At 30.4% G+C, this 15,190-nt stretch overlaps 1 protein-coding gene across 2 annotated transcripts in view; it reads left to right on the forward strand.

The window, feature by feature from the left end:
* LOC130895646 (uncharacterized) overlaps positions 1 to 15,009 on the forward strand; it is a 79,528-nt gene extending 64,519 nt beyond the window's left edge. For both annotated transcript variants that reach the window (XM_057803075.1, XM_057803077.1), the window contains 3 exons: positions 1,608 to 2,400; positions 8,530 to 8,658; positions 10,767 to 15,009. In XM_057803075.1, coding sequence (XP_057659058.1) covers positions 1,608 to 2,400; positions 8,530 to 8,658; positions 10,767 to 11,836 — 1,992 coding nt within the window. In that variant the 3' untranslated portion in view covers positions 11,837 to 15,009. The remainder of the gene's footprint in view (positions 1 to 1,607; positions 2,401 to 8,529; positions 8,659 to 10,766) is intronic.
* Positions 15,010 to 15,190: the final 181 nt, after the last annotated feature.

Below are 15,190 nucleotides of genomic sequence, written 5' to 3' on the forward strand. Positions count from 1 at the left end.
ATGTCAACCGATGAAATTTATGTATGTTATTTTCAATGTAAATTTCAAAAAATTCCTCGTATTGTTTTTATAACCTCTGATAAGTGAATATATAGGTCAAGGGTTGTATATAAAGTTAATATTATTCATTCGATAGATATTTCATAAATTTGCGTGCTACGGCTGATATTATGTAAGAAAAATTATGAGAAACTACTTTTTCGTAAAACAATTTGTGTAATAAAAACAATTGAAACCAAATTTTTTCTACACGACAATCCCCTTTTTATTTCTATTTTGAATTTCGAATATTTAGCCTCCAGTTGAGCTTTGTTTGGTTTCTCAATCTTATGTCTTGTCTTCTCTAACATCCTGAGTTTCTTTGAGGCTTATTTTAAATCTTCCCCATCGCTCTTTTTATTGTTTCTGTCTTACCGTATGCGCATTTGTTCTGGATTCTTATTTTTGCCTTGTCTGTCAAACATCCGCGTTTTCTCTATTAAATCCCCCTCAATTGGATATGATTACCCAGATATAATTATTTTTGTATTACATTATTATTATTATTACAATTGTATTACGAGGATGGTCCCAGAAGTACCTGGCCTGACCTAGAGATGGCCATAGTTGCTAGTACACAATCTATACATCGTATGTGTCGAGTTTGAACACCCCACGTTGTTTAGTATCTATAGTATGAACTAGATCCTATTATGGGTTCGTTATCGACGGTAAAATATTGGGTAGTAGAGTTTCGACGAGACCTGCGAAGACACCAGCAACGCAATGGTCGACCAAATGGAACGACGACTCCAGAAACGTTGGAAGATAATCCAAAAAGAGGTGCTGGATGATCGTCGACTGAAAGCACCCAAGTTTGGCAACGTTTCACAGAAATAAAGACAAATTACAATCGAAATAATGGATTGAAAAGGGAGAGTCGGTCATGACGTCGGTTTTTTGATGGGTTCGTTATCGACGGTAAAATATTGGGTAGTAGAGTTTCGACGAGACCTGCGAAGACACCAGCAACGCAATGGTCGACCAAATGGAACGACGACTCGAGAAACGTTGGAAGATAATCCAAAAAGAGGTGCTGGATGATCGTCGAATGAAAGCACCTAAGTTTGGCAACGTTTGACAGAAATAAAGACAAAATACAATCGAAATAATGGATTGAAAAGGGAGAGTCGGTCATGACGTCGGTTTTTTGGGATAGGCGTGGGATAATTTTCATTTTGAATATCTTGAAAGAGGAATAGCTAACAACGGCGAGTATTGCAACGTTTGAGCTAAGAAATCAAATAAAAACGGCCGCATTTGGCTAAGAAAAAATGTTGTTTCATCAAGACAATGCACCAGCTCATTACCATTATAATTTTTTTGTTTTCTTTGTTGGGACGGGTACTTCTCGGACCAGCAGTTAGTATTCTATCGAATTTTGAAACTTTCCCAATCTTTCTTTGCTTATCTTATCGAATGATGTCATCGATTTATTAGTAGCACTAAATATTTCACCCATCGATTCCAATTAGATAATACCAGTAATGTTGTAACATAATGAGGTCCATAAAAATCACATTCAACAAAACTGATGCGTAATTATCTTTTTATTTGCTTTATTGCAGCCACCCGAAAATGAACTTCAAAAAGGGGAGAGAGTAATGTCTGAACATCAACTGCGAGTTCAGCGTTCCTTGCAAAAACTCACCCTTCCTGAATGGTACAAACAATCCCCACTACCCCGAGAAGGATTCCTACTCAAAAAACAATCGACTCGCGAAACCCGATGGAACGGAACGGGAAGTAAAACAACATCGTTGAGCAGTTTAGGATCAAATACTTTTTCTCCAATCGTTTCCCCCACGCCGTTGAATCAACCGTTCGTGCGGTGGTCGACGTCGAAGCTAAACTCGACGGCTTCGTCGCCTTGCGCCTCTACCAGATCGAGTTTTAACACCAGACAACCGAATGGAAGCATCTCTCCTTCATCGGCTAGATCGAGCTTCAGTTACAGACAACCTTATTTAGGTTGGAGGTCCCAAGAGCGACTCAGTAGACCTAGAACCCCAGCGGAACGTTTGGCCAGTTCGCTATTATCGGCGCAGAATGCTACCGCGCAACAAGAAAGTCCCGAAATACAAACCTCTATAAAAGAAGTAACTTCCGCTATCGTACATTACGTGAGCGGTCTAAGGCCGGAAGATGCTAGAGATAGAAGTTACGATAGCCAGGAAACTGCTAGTCAAAGATCGAGTTCGGTTAGTCCGAGGGGTAGTCAGAAACTGTGTTGGGTGGAAAGTAGTTTTGTAGGTACGAGACCATTGGATTCGCCGCAGACGCCGGTCACTTTATCGGAAAGCCAAAGTCATACGCCGATAACCAGTACGAAACTTAGACTAGATTTACAAACACATAATGGTAAGTCGGTCACTGCTTCTTCATAAATAATATGCTTAATCAGATGGGTCGATCGATCGTCATGTTTAAAATGTAAAATAATGTCAAAGTTTAAAAAAATATTCGGTTCTATCAGTCACTTATAACTTTTGGTGGAATTGTTTAGGTCAAAATATGATTTTTCTTATTTCGTGTAAAAACTAATGCTTCGAAGAACTTAAATGTATGAAATAGTTGTAGGTTTCACAAAAATCTACGGAACTGTAGGGGTTACTCATTAATTTACATCAATTGTTTACGTCAAAAATTAAAAAAAAAACGACATAGAATTGCGCAATTTCTTTTTATTTCAGTTCAATGCTAAAAGGTTTTTTCGTTACTAGCTAACTTTCAAGCGGATTCCCGGTTCCGGAACATTTTTGGAATAAGTCTAATTTGACTGGACTATCATTCTCATTGAATAATAATAAAAGATTTAACGCGTTAGGTATTTCGTTGTATTTTAATTAAAATGATTATTGGAATCTTGATAAAGTTTTTCAAAAACCATCTATTGAGAAATTACTCTACTAAATCTACAGCAACCTGTAATACCACAAATGACAGAATTATTCGCGGAAACTACGAAGTAGGCGACATCTGTTACGTCTAATTTAACTGGACTATTATTCTTATTAAATAATAATAAAAAATCTTCTAAAATTTAACGCCTTGGGTATTTCGTTGTATTTTATTTAACATAATTATTGGAATCTTGATAAAGTCTTTCAAAAACCATCTATTGAGAAATTACTCTATTAAATCTACAGCAACCTGTAATACCAAAAATGTCAAACTTATTCGCGGAAACTACGAAGTACGCGACATCTGTTACGTCTAATTTGACTGGACTATCATTCTTATTAAATAATAATAAAAAATCTTCTAAAATTTAACGCCTTGGGTATTTCGTTGTATTTTAATTAATATAATTATTGGAATCTTGATAAAGTCTTTCAAAAACTATCTATTGAGAAATTACTCTACTAAATCTACAGCAACCTGTAATACCAAAAATGTCTACAATCTTCGCGAAAACTACGAAATGGGCGACACCTGTTAATGTTTTTTCAAACTTGAACAATAATGCCAGAATATGAACTAATTTTGTGGGTTTATAATAAATAGAAATTGTTTAAAGTGCTTTTTTGAGATAAAACAACCCAACATCAAGAAAAAAAAATTGTAATTTCATTTCTAGACCAATTCTTAAATACAATTTTTTGTTTTAACTACACAAAAACGTTTAGAAAATAACTGAATTTGCATAAACTAAAAACTCATATCAAGCACCATTACAGATTGTATTGTTGTTCAGCTAAATTCAGCGCCATCTAGCGACACGTGGTTTCTGCTAATAAAAGTTAAGATACTCTTCTATTCTACTTTTTACGTTCAGATGCTAGATAGCGCCACTTGAACATATTTAAAACCGTTTAGATTCCTTGAAGTTCTTATGCTAAATTTAAAATTCCTCAGTGTCTTAAAGGGTTATTTGTCATTGAATCATCATTTGAATTAGTCATCATCAACTAGTCATCAAAAAAGTACAAAAACATAGTACACCTAAGTTTAAATTGTTATTGTTTTTTCTAATAAACATTTATCTTTTTTTTATCTGTACTTGTTGAAGGATTGAAAATATTTATTTAAATACTTTGGCATTGAATTTTACATTTTAAATATCATTTTAATATATTTTTATAAGGAGATTTATAGATAACTACAAAAAGCAATAATGAACGAGCAATAAATGATGGAGTCTGCGCTCTAAAAAATTTTTATACAAAATTTTTATTTGTTAAAATGAAAATAAACAAGTTTCTATCTAAGAATTTCTAGTTACTTGAAAATCTATTTTCACAAATATTTAATTTATTAAATTTCGTCAAAAATGAGATCACGTAAGCAACGTTGCCAGATTTAGTATGAAATATAAAACAATGAGATTTTCTTTCTATTAGGAACAAACATGAAAATTCACTATTGCTAATGATTTGTGGTAATTGCTGTGCATATTCATTCATCAAAAGCGTAAATTTGATGATGTATTGAAAAATAGTAAAATTGAATATTTTAACATTGTATTGGAGATAAAAAAAAATAGTAAAATTGAATATTTTAACATTGTATTGGAAATAAAAAAGAAGAGAGACTTGAACGAGATTCATATGGATAAGGTCCAAAACTAATAAAGAAAAAAAGCAAAAAATAGAGATATTTGGATAACCTTTAAGGTCCCAGACTATATAAAAAAAGAAAAATTCCATGAAAATAAGAAATATAAAAAGTAGTAAAATCTAACAAAACTTTTGTTGTATTTTTTATTAAATCTGACAACGCCGCATAACTTCCCTAACTGAAATGAATAATTCCAATGAATTTATTAACATTTTCCAGTTTTATGCACATGTGAAAAGTAGTTGAACTTTTTAGAAAACATTTTATTTTATTTTTCAATACTCATATTCATTTATTTTGTTTTTTGATCGACAAATTGCTCTGTCATTTTCTAATTATGGTGCTACCGTTTTATTGTGTGTTGTATATGTATTTATTGTTTAATTTTTATTGTTAAAACAGCTTAGCGGGCGAAATGTTGTTTTGTGACATTTTACTCGACACAAATACATTCTTAAGCCAAACATCCAATTAGATAAAACATAATTTCTAAAGAAATTGACGAACTTTTATAGCTACCTTCTCGAATGACATTCTAACAATGTTACGGCGCCATCTGTGTGTCAGAACGAAAACCATTCTAACTCTAGAACGAAAATTTTGTACAGCTAACTTTAAAATATATATTAGTAGCGACATCTTTGTTTCAGTTTTAATATATTGCAGAAATGTTTTAGTCGGATTAAATGTCACAATAGAAAACGCTTCATGTCACCTCACGGTTTACGGTATTTGGTAAATTGTGATGGTTTTGATAACGGCTGTTGATACATATTTTTCTTTTTGTAGGGTAAATATATCACGTACTAATGGTTGTAATCAAAATGATTTAGTGTCTCAAATAGAACAGCTCCTTTTTTAAAAAAAAAATTGATTCGTATATTAACATTTGTTTTAAATCAAAATAGGTATAAAAGATAGACGATTTGTGAGTATATTCAAAATTCCGTTACTTACAAATGTTTAACGCAAGAAATTAAAACTCAATTTAGATGACGGTGACCTACAACAAGTTTCCACGTTGATTTAAAAGAAATATTGAACGCGATTTTGATCAAAATGAAAATTACTGAACTTTTAAATAAAGTGATTAAACGTGGCAACGTAGATAAACGGAATATCGAGTAGTTTCATCATTATAATACAGAGGACTCTGATGGCGCTACTCAGTCACTTACAGGTACCGATTCGCTTTTTCTGAACCTGTTAATAGATGGTGCTAGTGGACATGAAGACTTTATAATGTACAAAATAAGAAAAATTGATTTATATTAGAATTGATGGACAATTAAAATATGATAATACACAACATTAAAAATCTTAGGAATCAATTTTTGTTTATTGATTTATATATGAGTAACGGAATTAAACATAACCTCAATGTCTATGTCGACAAAAGAAAACTAAAAGTTTATTTCATTTAACTTTGTACAGTTTTAATTTTAAAATATTTAACTCAACTAGACAATAAGATTTTATTATAATATAACGAAAAAGTGCAATTTTTGTACTGTTGTTTTTTTCCAGTGTTTATAATATAGTTTTATTATTATTTTTGTTTATGTGTTACGTATCATTATTTTAAATGCATGTATGTAAAAACCATTTAATTAATTCATCAATAAATTGTTTTATTTTCTCAATTTTATTTGTTTTTTTTTCGGATTTTTTTTATTTTGTTGTGATACCACATACCATAAGCATCAAATTGGTGAAGTAGCTGTATCTAATACCACAAATCTATTTGGTGAAAGGTTTACCACGATATATTCACTTTTGCGTTACAGAAATGCTTCTTATTTTTATATATTTGCTAAATTGAATTGATTCCTAGATATAATAGATATAAACAATGAAAAATTTAAATGTCAACGTTTATTCAAAATATATAACTTGAAAAAACTGTATGCATCCCAATTGAAATGAAATTGAATATGAAATTTTCAAGTCCTGACCTGTATCTAAAAATATGGCGGTATAATTTCTCTCTGTGTCTCTAAGCTACAATAAATCGAAATATATAGGACATCCTATATGTTGTTTTCAATCACAGACACGCATAAAACTTTTCGTTTTTACCCAATTTGATGTTTTGTACAATTATTATTGGAAGTGGATTTTTTCGTTAAGGTAAATATTTTTTTTATTTTTAGAATGCTGCTTTCGCTTTATTTCAACTTATATAACTATTTAAATTGGTTTAAATTACAAAAATGATTTAGAAATGCTACTAACTAATCAACTAACATCGTAACGTTGGTAAATGTCAATGTCAGAAACCCAACAAATCATATCCAACAACCATCGCATTTATTTTATTTAAACAAATACCTTTTTTATCTTTCGAAAATACAAAAAAAATGCATAATTATTGATATGTCACAATTTAGAATTGTAATTTTTAATGATTACATAATAATGTATGAATATAATAGAAATGAATGAAATTACATCTGGCAACAGCGCGGCTAGTTCAATGACATTGAAACTAGTGTTACTTGAAAGCGGAACATAGACAAAGCGACATATTCAGACGCATAAAAAATTAGATTGTTTTAATTTATTACTAAATTTATAGGAATTGAAAATCTTGGAATGTTAATATCATTTAAACAATTAAAAAAATATATAACCACACGTCAAACACTGAAAAAGTGATGTTGACGCGATTCTGATGAAAAATGGCTGCTTGAAATCAGCTGTCACTACTGGTCGTTTACATTCTAGAAATTATAGATCTTTAGTACGATTGTATTCTAAATAGAATGAATGAATTTTATTGAAATTTTTATAGAATATATTTTTATCAACGTGCTATTTTTCACATAATTGAAATATTGATAGTGAAAAGACGTCCTTAAGTAAATTGGACCCACTACTGATTCCCACTTACTAATTTCTAATGAGAATCGACAATCAAGAAGTGCTCAAACAATGTTTCTTTGAGTATTTTTTTGTTCTTAAAACAATTAATAAAATGATTTAGAAGACCCAAACTGTATCAAAAAAACCTCCACTACGCTTTAATATAGACTTTTCGTTCTCTGTAAATACAGAAAAGCGTAGGAAACATAACAAAAATAAACATATTTGAAGTGAGACTGTACTAATCAAAATATTTAAGATCCAAAGTAACTCAAACACGTAACCTCGAAATGCCAAACTTTTCCTTATGTATAGGTCATTTTGGGATGACGTCACAACCAGCATATGGTGTTTTATTTTCATTTTTTTTATCAAAGATATTCATTTTAAGCAAAAAAATGCTCGAAACAATCAATTCTCTATAAACAAATGAAATAAAGTCTTTGTTTGTCCACCACGACAATATGGCCGACGTCTCAAATCACGTTACTGGAAATTATCTATTGAGCACTTCTGGTTAATAAACACCCGGAGCGTGACGTCACGGCCGTCATTTTTGCAAAGTTTTTCGAAGAAAATAAGAAAAAATCACAATTCGCATAACATATATACGATCGTCAACGTAATTAAAACTTTGTTTGCAAAGCCTGACCTGCACTAACAATGGCGGTGTGTGACGTCAACAATCCTGTAGTCTATTGTTTTCCATTGAAATATTTCTAAATTATTAACAAAATCTATATTGATAATAGACTGGAAAAGTGCAGACATTATGTTCAGCATTCAAATTTTATTATTTACATTTATTTGTGTGTTCCTACTACTTGTTTTATACGTATTATTGTAACAAACCTCCAATTATCTCAATAGTTTATTTTTCATTACAAATTATACTTACTTTTATACGATTAACTGTATATTTCGACCTCTATTTTCCGAAAAGGCAGTAAAACATTTTTAATAACAAAAAAGTCACGTTAACTTTTTCTTTGAGTTTGTTTTAACTTCACACTTTTCCAGTCTGTTTAAAGAAAAGCAAAAAATGTAGTACGCATATTTTCATAGACGTTGCTCATCTGTCGACTACTACTTCGACGTCGAAGCCGTCTCCTACTTCGACAACGTTGGAAGATGTTTTGGATTCCCTGCTGGGACTACCATCGAGTGGTAGAGCACCGAGTCCCAGTCTCCAAGGTAGGAGACATGTGTAAGTTTCATTTTCAGGTATCTTACACGTTTGATTCACTTAACACAAAATAATTCCACTGCACATTATTTATTTTTTTTTTGTTGGACAACTCACATTTATAAAAATGATGTTTCACAATCACAATACGTCAATTTCACGACTAAATCTAATTATAAATAAATATTCCAAACATATTTGTGTGAATTATACAGAAATAACATTATTTACATCAACAAAATTGTCCGCGAGATGGCGAATGCAAAACTAGAAAAATAAAGTCCCTGTATTGCAAAGTCTGGACACGAGCGATTGGTTGGCCTCGAGCTAAGAAATTATGGGCCGTTCCAATAAGACAAGCGCGCGCAACAGTGGTCTGTTCAAACGATTGAACGATGTTATTGATTATTGGGATTATTCAAATTATAGTATGTAAGTTTTATGAGCGAAATAACATTCATAGACATAAATAATGAAATTAAAGAAACAAATATTTAAGTAAAATACAACGCAAGCAAATGCAAGTCTGGTTTGTTTTGTTTATATTGACAGGAGAGATCAACGTCGCGCGCAAGCAATACAGGAACTTTTTATAAAAACACTGTAACTTTATTTTCATTTTTTCACATAATACTCTACAAATTATCTCAAAATACTGTTTAAAACAACTAAAATCTGCATGTCTATCTAGATGTTATTTATAAAAATATTTATATATCAGTATCTGGTGCATGGAAAGCTTATTTTATACTAGATTCTATAATACATAGATAAAGTAAAACAATAGAGATTAACGATAATGTTAAAATCTTTTACGTAATTTATGCTTAAGAATATTTTTTCAACATTATTGTTTCAACAAGGATAGAAATATTGATATTATCATATCTTTCAATTGAATAAATCTATATAACAACATTATCATCTATAACAGTAACCGATTGACACTTGCAACGTGGAACCTCTATACTTTTTCTTTTTCTATGCTATTGACCTTGTTAATATCAGATACTGTCAAATCAATTTTAATGTTATTAAGCATGTATTTGCAAACGTAGAGCATGAAATTTCAACTGAACGGAATAAATATGGCTATTTCTTCCAGCATTATAATTTATCTTCCAGTGAATAAAACATTATTTTGCAGTATAGAAATATTGAACAACTACTAGATTCGACAATACATAAATAAAGTAAAACAATAGAGCTTCACCACAATGTTAAAATCTTTTACGTAATTTATGCTCAAGGTTATTTTTTCAACATAATTGTTTCAACGAGGATAGAAATATTGCTATTATCATATCTTTTAATTGAATAAATCTATATAACAAACAACATTATCATTAATAACAGTAACCGATTAGCACGATTGACACTTGCAACGTGATACCTCTATATTTTTTCTTTTTCTATGCTATTGACCTTGTCAGATTATTGAAATGTAAAATAGATACATTTAAGAAATTTTTTAAAGAAAATATTGTTAAATCAATTTTAATGATATAAAGCATGTATTTGGAAACTAGACATATGTAAGTATATTGTTTTTGAGATTGGAATATATTGAAGGTTACGTTGTTTTTGCATTTATTTTTGCAAAAATAATACTAGTTCTAATTTATAATTTTTGATAAAGTATACATTTTATATGTTGAAAAATTTGTTACTCTAGTACTTATCATGATTCTTTCAATCCGAAACGCAATTCTTATTGATGACAACTTGAAATATCCAAAACTCTTATAACCTTGAACTAATTTGTTTTTATCATATTTTTGTATTTATTCGAAAATCAAAATAGAACATTTTGTTACCTTTTTAAATTTATTTTATGTTTGATTTAACTATTTAATGATATTCATGAAAATTTTTATAGTATTTCCAGTAATATCCATATTATAAAAATGTGTATACGAGGTGTGTTCAAGAATACGGTGGTTTGTGTTCCTACGGGGTACGGTTAATAATATAATGTAAAATTTATACATATTCATGAATATCGTGAAACGGATATTGAAAGCTTGTAGTTATGCACATTGTATAAGTTGTTTGTGCACGTTTTCTATTCGAAGTTGATTAGAACTTATTATAAATCCCCTATGAACTTTTCTAGAGACGGTGTCAGCTAATACTAGTCCTTGTCACAAATCCAACGCAGAAGATCCTTCCGAACAATTCAGGAGGCGATCAGAGGGATCAGAACCATCCTCAAATTTAAATTCAAGAAGAGTATCATTCAGTTCGTCGCCGGTGCTCCGCTGTCGATACTCTAGATGTGGAAGGACTGTATTAATTTCAACTAGCGAGGCTAGCGCATTCAAGAACTGCCACAACTGCTCATATACATATTGCTCGAGGGCCTGCAGACGAGCTCATTGGGAAAAACACAGAAAAACTTGTTTGTTCTCGAGGATAGGTACCCTTTGTCGACAAGTAATAGCATCTTGTAAAGAAAAGAAGGATGTGCTATCACATCTATCGAAAATAGCAAGAAGAGGATACTTATCTCACGGTATAGGTTCGGTGAAGTGTTTTTTTCCGAATCCCGAATCGGCCGAACAATTTATCTCAAACGGTCTGCCCGGTTTAGGCGAACTGACTTACGTACGCTGGCAAGACTTACTACCATCAGAGATGGGTTCTCAGTTGTACGCCGAATTAGTGAAAATGTGCAAAAATTACAACCCGAATAGTAAACTCGTTCTTTATGTGTCGATATGTGTGATTTCGGAATCTCCGGCGACTGGTTCCGTTAAATGGGAACGACAGCTCGTATCGAGATGCGCTAAAATGCGACTCAGTAAAGATATACAAATACAAGATAGAGAACCAACCGAAAATACCGAAACGTTGATCTTAACATCCGCTCCGATCGAAACTGATCCGACTACGACTAAAGAAATTAGAGAAAAAACCGTGGAGAACCTCAAAGATCATCTTAGAAATAGGGGGGTTTCTTTAAAGAGGCAGCAACCCGAAATACACAAACAATTGGTGGATTATTGTTCTAATGTTAGTAAGAAATTTACCCCGGTTACTATGTATCCCAAAGATAACGTTTCGGGTAAAAATTTAATGTGCATACTAATGTTAGATGCTAACCAAGAAAGCGTGAGAGAAATAGAAAACGCTGGAGTTAAAGTTAAAACTATCGATTTATTAAAAGATTTTTGTAAAGACTGAATTTTTATTAGTTAAATTTTATAATAAAAAAAAATATCTTTACCTTAGAATAAAAAAATCAATAGACAACAATTTCATAACGATAACCAAATATTTTATATAAAATAGGTTATTCTTCTTTTCCTTCAACTTAATTACACCAACATCAATAATTCACTTCATTTTTATGCCTTTTCTTCTTCTCAAAAACAACCAATTTGTGGCATCCACTAATTACATCACACGAATTCCAGTACTTTTGAACCCCTCTTCCCCTCCTTGTCACATGTCACATTTTTAGAATCCCCTTCCTGATGTAACGTCACAAATTTTTCTAATTTATGCATATATTTAAAAATAAACGAGAGAAAACAGCTATTTCCATTTTCTACTTATATTTTCATTAAAAAATCTAATAAAGTAAACATAAAATAATTAGAGAAAACTATATCACTCAGCAAAAGTTAATCAGGTAAACAGTAGGAATATATTGCGCCGGCGCATGTGGTAGCAATTGTCGAAAGAAATAAAAAACAAAGCAGGACTCGTCGACAACTTAAACCTATTTAAACACTCCCCATGCAAATTTCTAGTTTAACATATGACGTAATATATGGATGACCCATTTTTAATATTCTAGAATCGTTCTGTGGGAAAGAAGAATAATATAACGAACCGAACAATCTAACCTAGTTTTACTCTCTTAAATGATTACTAAGATCTTTTTTGATAATTTTTTAAATTTATATCCAATATTTGGATACCCATCATCAAATGAACTAGACTCACGAATTAGTTTTTGCTGTCTATAAAACCTATTCTGCGTAAAGAATAAAATCCATCGAAAAAATGTTAAAAAATGCTACCAAAAATAAATCTATAAGAAACATATTTACAATAAAAGCAATTATACTACATTTTTTTTCTGTTTGAGGCGTTAAAAATAAAAGAAAACGAGATATTTTAACCAGTGTAGTTTAATAAAATTTGATGTACCCAGACGTCGACCTTCAAGATTCTGACTGCTGAATGCGGCGTTGTCGTACTGCTTTAGTATTCCTTAAAATTAATACACAACACTACAAGGTTAATTTCAAATTATATTTACAGTATCGTTTTTTTTTAAATGAAACCTACAGGAAAAAATATAAGATGATATAGTGGAAAAGAACACAATTCAAAGAAAAAATATTTTCTAATGATACCACCTTGATAGGAATCAAAAGATGATTATTATGTTTTATATAGTCTAGTTGTGATCTGCGCATGTTCTAATACAATACCCTGCCGTCATTATCAGTGATGCTTTTGTCGCAAGCGGCGGGAAAAAAGTTCATTTATAAATAAATTCGTATAAACATAAAAATGAAACTGAATAGAATATATCCAGCATTTTATATGGAAAAATAGGATACTTAAGTTTACTTAACGACATTCTCAAATACGTAGTTGTTGAGTTGTTACTCTTAGTTTAATGTTTTCACTAAATGATATACAAAAAATTTTTTCCCAAAACACATCTTTTATTCTATAGGGAAACAATCTGGCACCACTGCTAATTTATAGCATCTCTCGCTTTCACCTTGATTCTCTTGCGCATGTCTGGAAACTGAACGCAAGCGGATTTCTTTCTATTCTATTCACATTCGATTTTCGAAAAAACTTTTTGTTAAATACGCCTTTAACTATTTATCAAATAAGATTTTATTCAGAAAATAATCTTATAGGCGTGAGAATATTAGAAATAAATGTTCCTTACATGTAAAATAAATTTACAAAGTTCTAAATATTTTCGTTTAATAGGTATAAGCTGTCGTTCCTGGAGCAATGTATAAGTTCGTTTTGACCCTTTTTTCTAAAAATCGAGGGTCTGTTTTTTTATACAAACACAATAAATATTATATAATACTTTATAAATAGAGTGATCTACGATATACCTAGTTTTGTTTCTAAAAGTGTAAAATAAGACCGCTCTATTTATATGTTAAAAAAACTGTTGATACCCTTTTTCCTGTGATTTTAGCTTGTTAGTATTATAAATTTTAATAAAGAGATTGATTAATAATATAAATGTTATCTTTTTCTATTGTTGCTTTAAAATCTACATTTTTATGTAAACGGTATTTAGTACATGAAAACTGACAACGTTGTATTCATTTTTAAATTAGATTTTATACAAAATCAAATATAAAAAAATAATTATTTATATTAACAAGTATCAAATGAATTATATTCACTTATTCAAATAATGATTTATATAGAAAAACACTGTTTTCGTTATATACGAATTGACAATATGGCACTGTTAAAGCAAGTCAAATGACAAGTCATGTGTCAAATATACATGTTCGAATTTGTGTAATTGTTGGTGATATTGACTTTTTTGTGGGCTCTTGATCGTATCCAACGTTGCCAGTTTTATAAAAATAAAATTAAGGTATTGCTCATTTCTAAGAGTATTTGACTGATTTGAGTTTGTTGTAAACATATTTTAGGCAAATGTTGTAACTAATATTAAAAGTAATTTTATTAAAATCAATATAATGTTACTTATATATCTAAATTTATGTTAAAAGCTTCAAGATGTGTCGGAAAATATAAAAATGTGATTTGGCGGTGAGGGTGTTATTCTAAAATAAAGAATTTCAATCACGAGAATGTTATTTGTTCCTGTATATTCCGTCACTAACATATATACATACAGGGTAATTCCGAAATTGTTATACTATTGTGATGGTTTGGCAACACAGTAGAACTTTTACTTGGTAATGAATGTATTAATTCTAACAAATTTTCGAATACTTCGTATATTTTAATTATAGCCTAAACATTGTTAATCGAAATTTCTTATTTAATTTGTATACAAAAAATATTGAAAATGAAAGAAGATAAAGAATTCAGAAATACGAAGTCTTGAGCCAATTTTTAATTATAAATGTTCAAACTTTACTGTATATTTATTGGTACAATACCAGATGGAAGTTTTTTTATAATTCAAATCGATTACATTCGGAATTCGGAATAATTGACTGGTGAACAAACTGCAAGAAATAACGGAAAGAGTCAAAAGAAGCTAATTTGATTTATTTATATTTTTGTAATTTAGGGGCAATCTAAGAAAATAATGTAATTTCAAATGAAAACAGTATGCATTTCGAAATTATATATAAGCAATAAAGATACACAGAAATAGATGTTAGAATTTTAATATAAGTACCTACCTGTCCCCGTTTGCATATATCCTTAGACTCCTTTGAAATCCTAACATATCATTAAAGTTTTGAAATTTTAAAAATAAATTAACACAATATAAACACTTTAACCACTCGAATCAAATCACACGTTAATAATAAAAAACAATTCAGGCGGTTGTCT

Source organism: Diorhabda carinulata, chromosome 6 (assembly GCF_026250575.1).
Source record: "Diorhabda carinulata isolate Delta chromosome 6, icDioCari1.1, whole genome shotgun sequence".
Taxonomy (NCBI): domain Eukaryota; kingdom Metazoa; phylum Arthropoda; class Insecta; order Coleoptera; family Chrysomelidae; genus Diorhabda; species Diorhabda carinulata.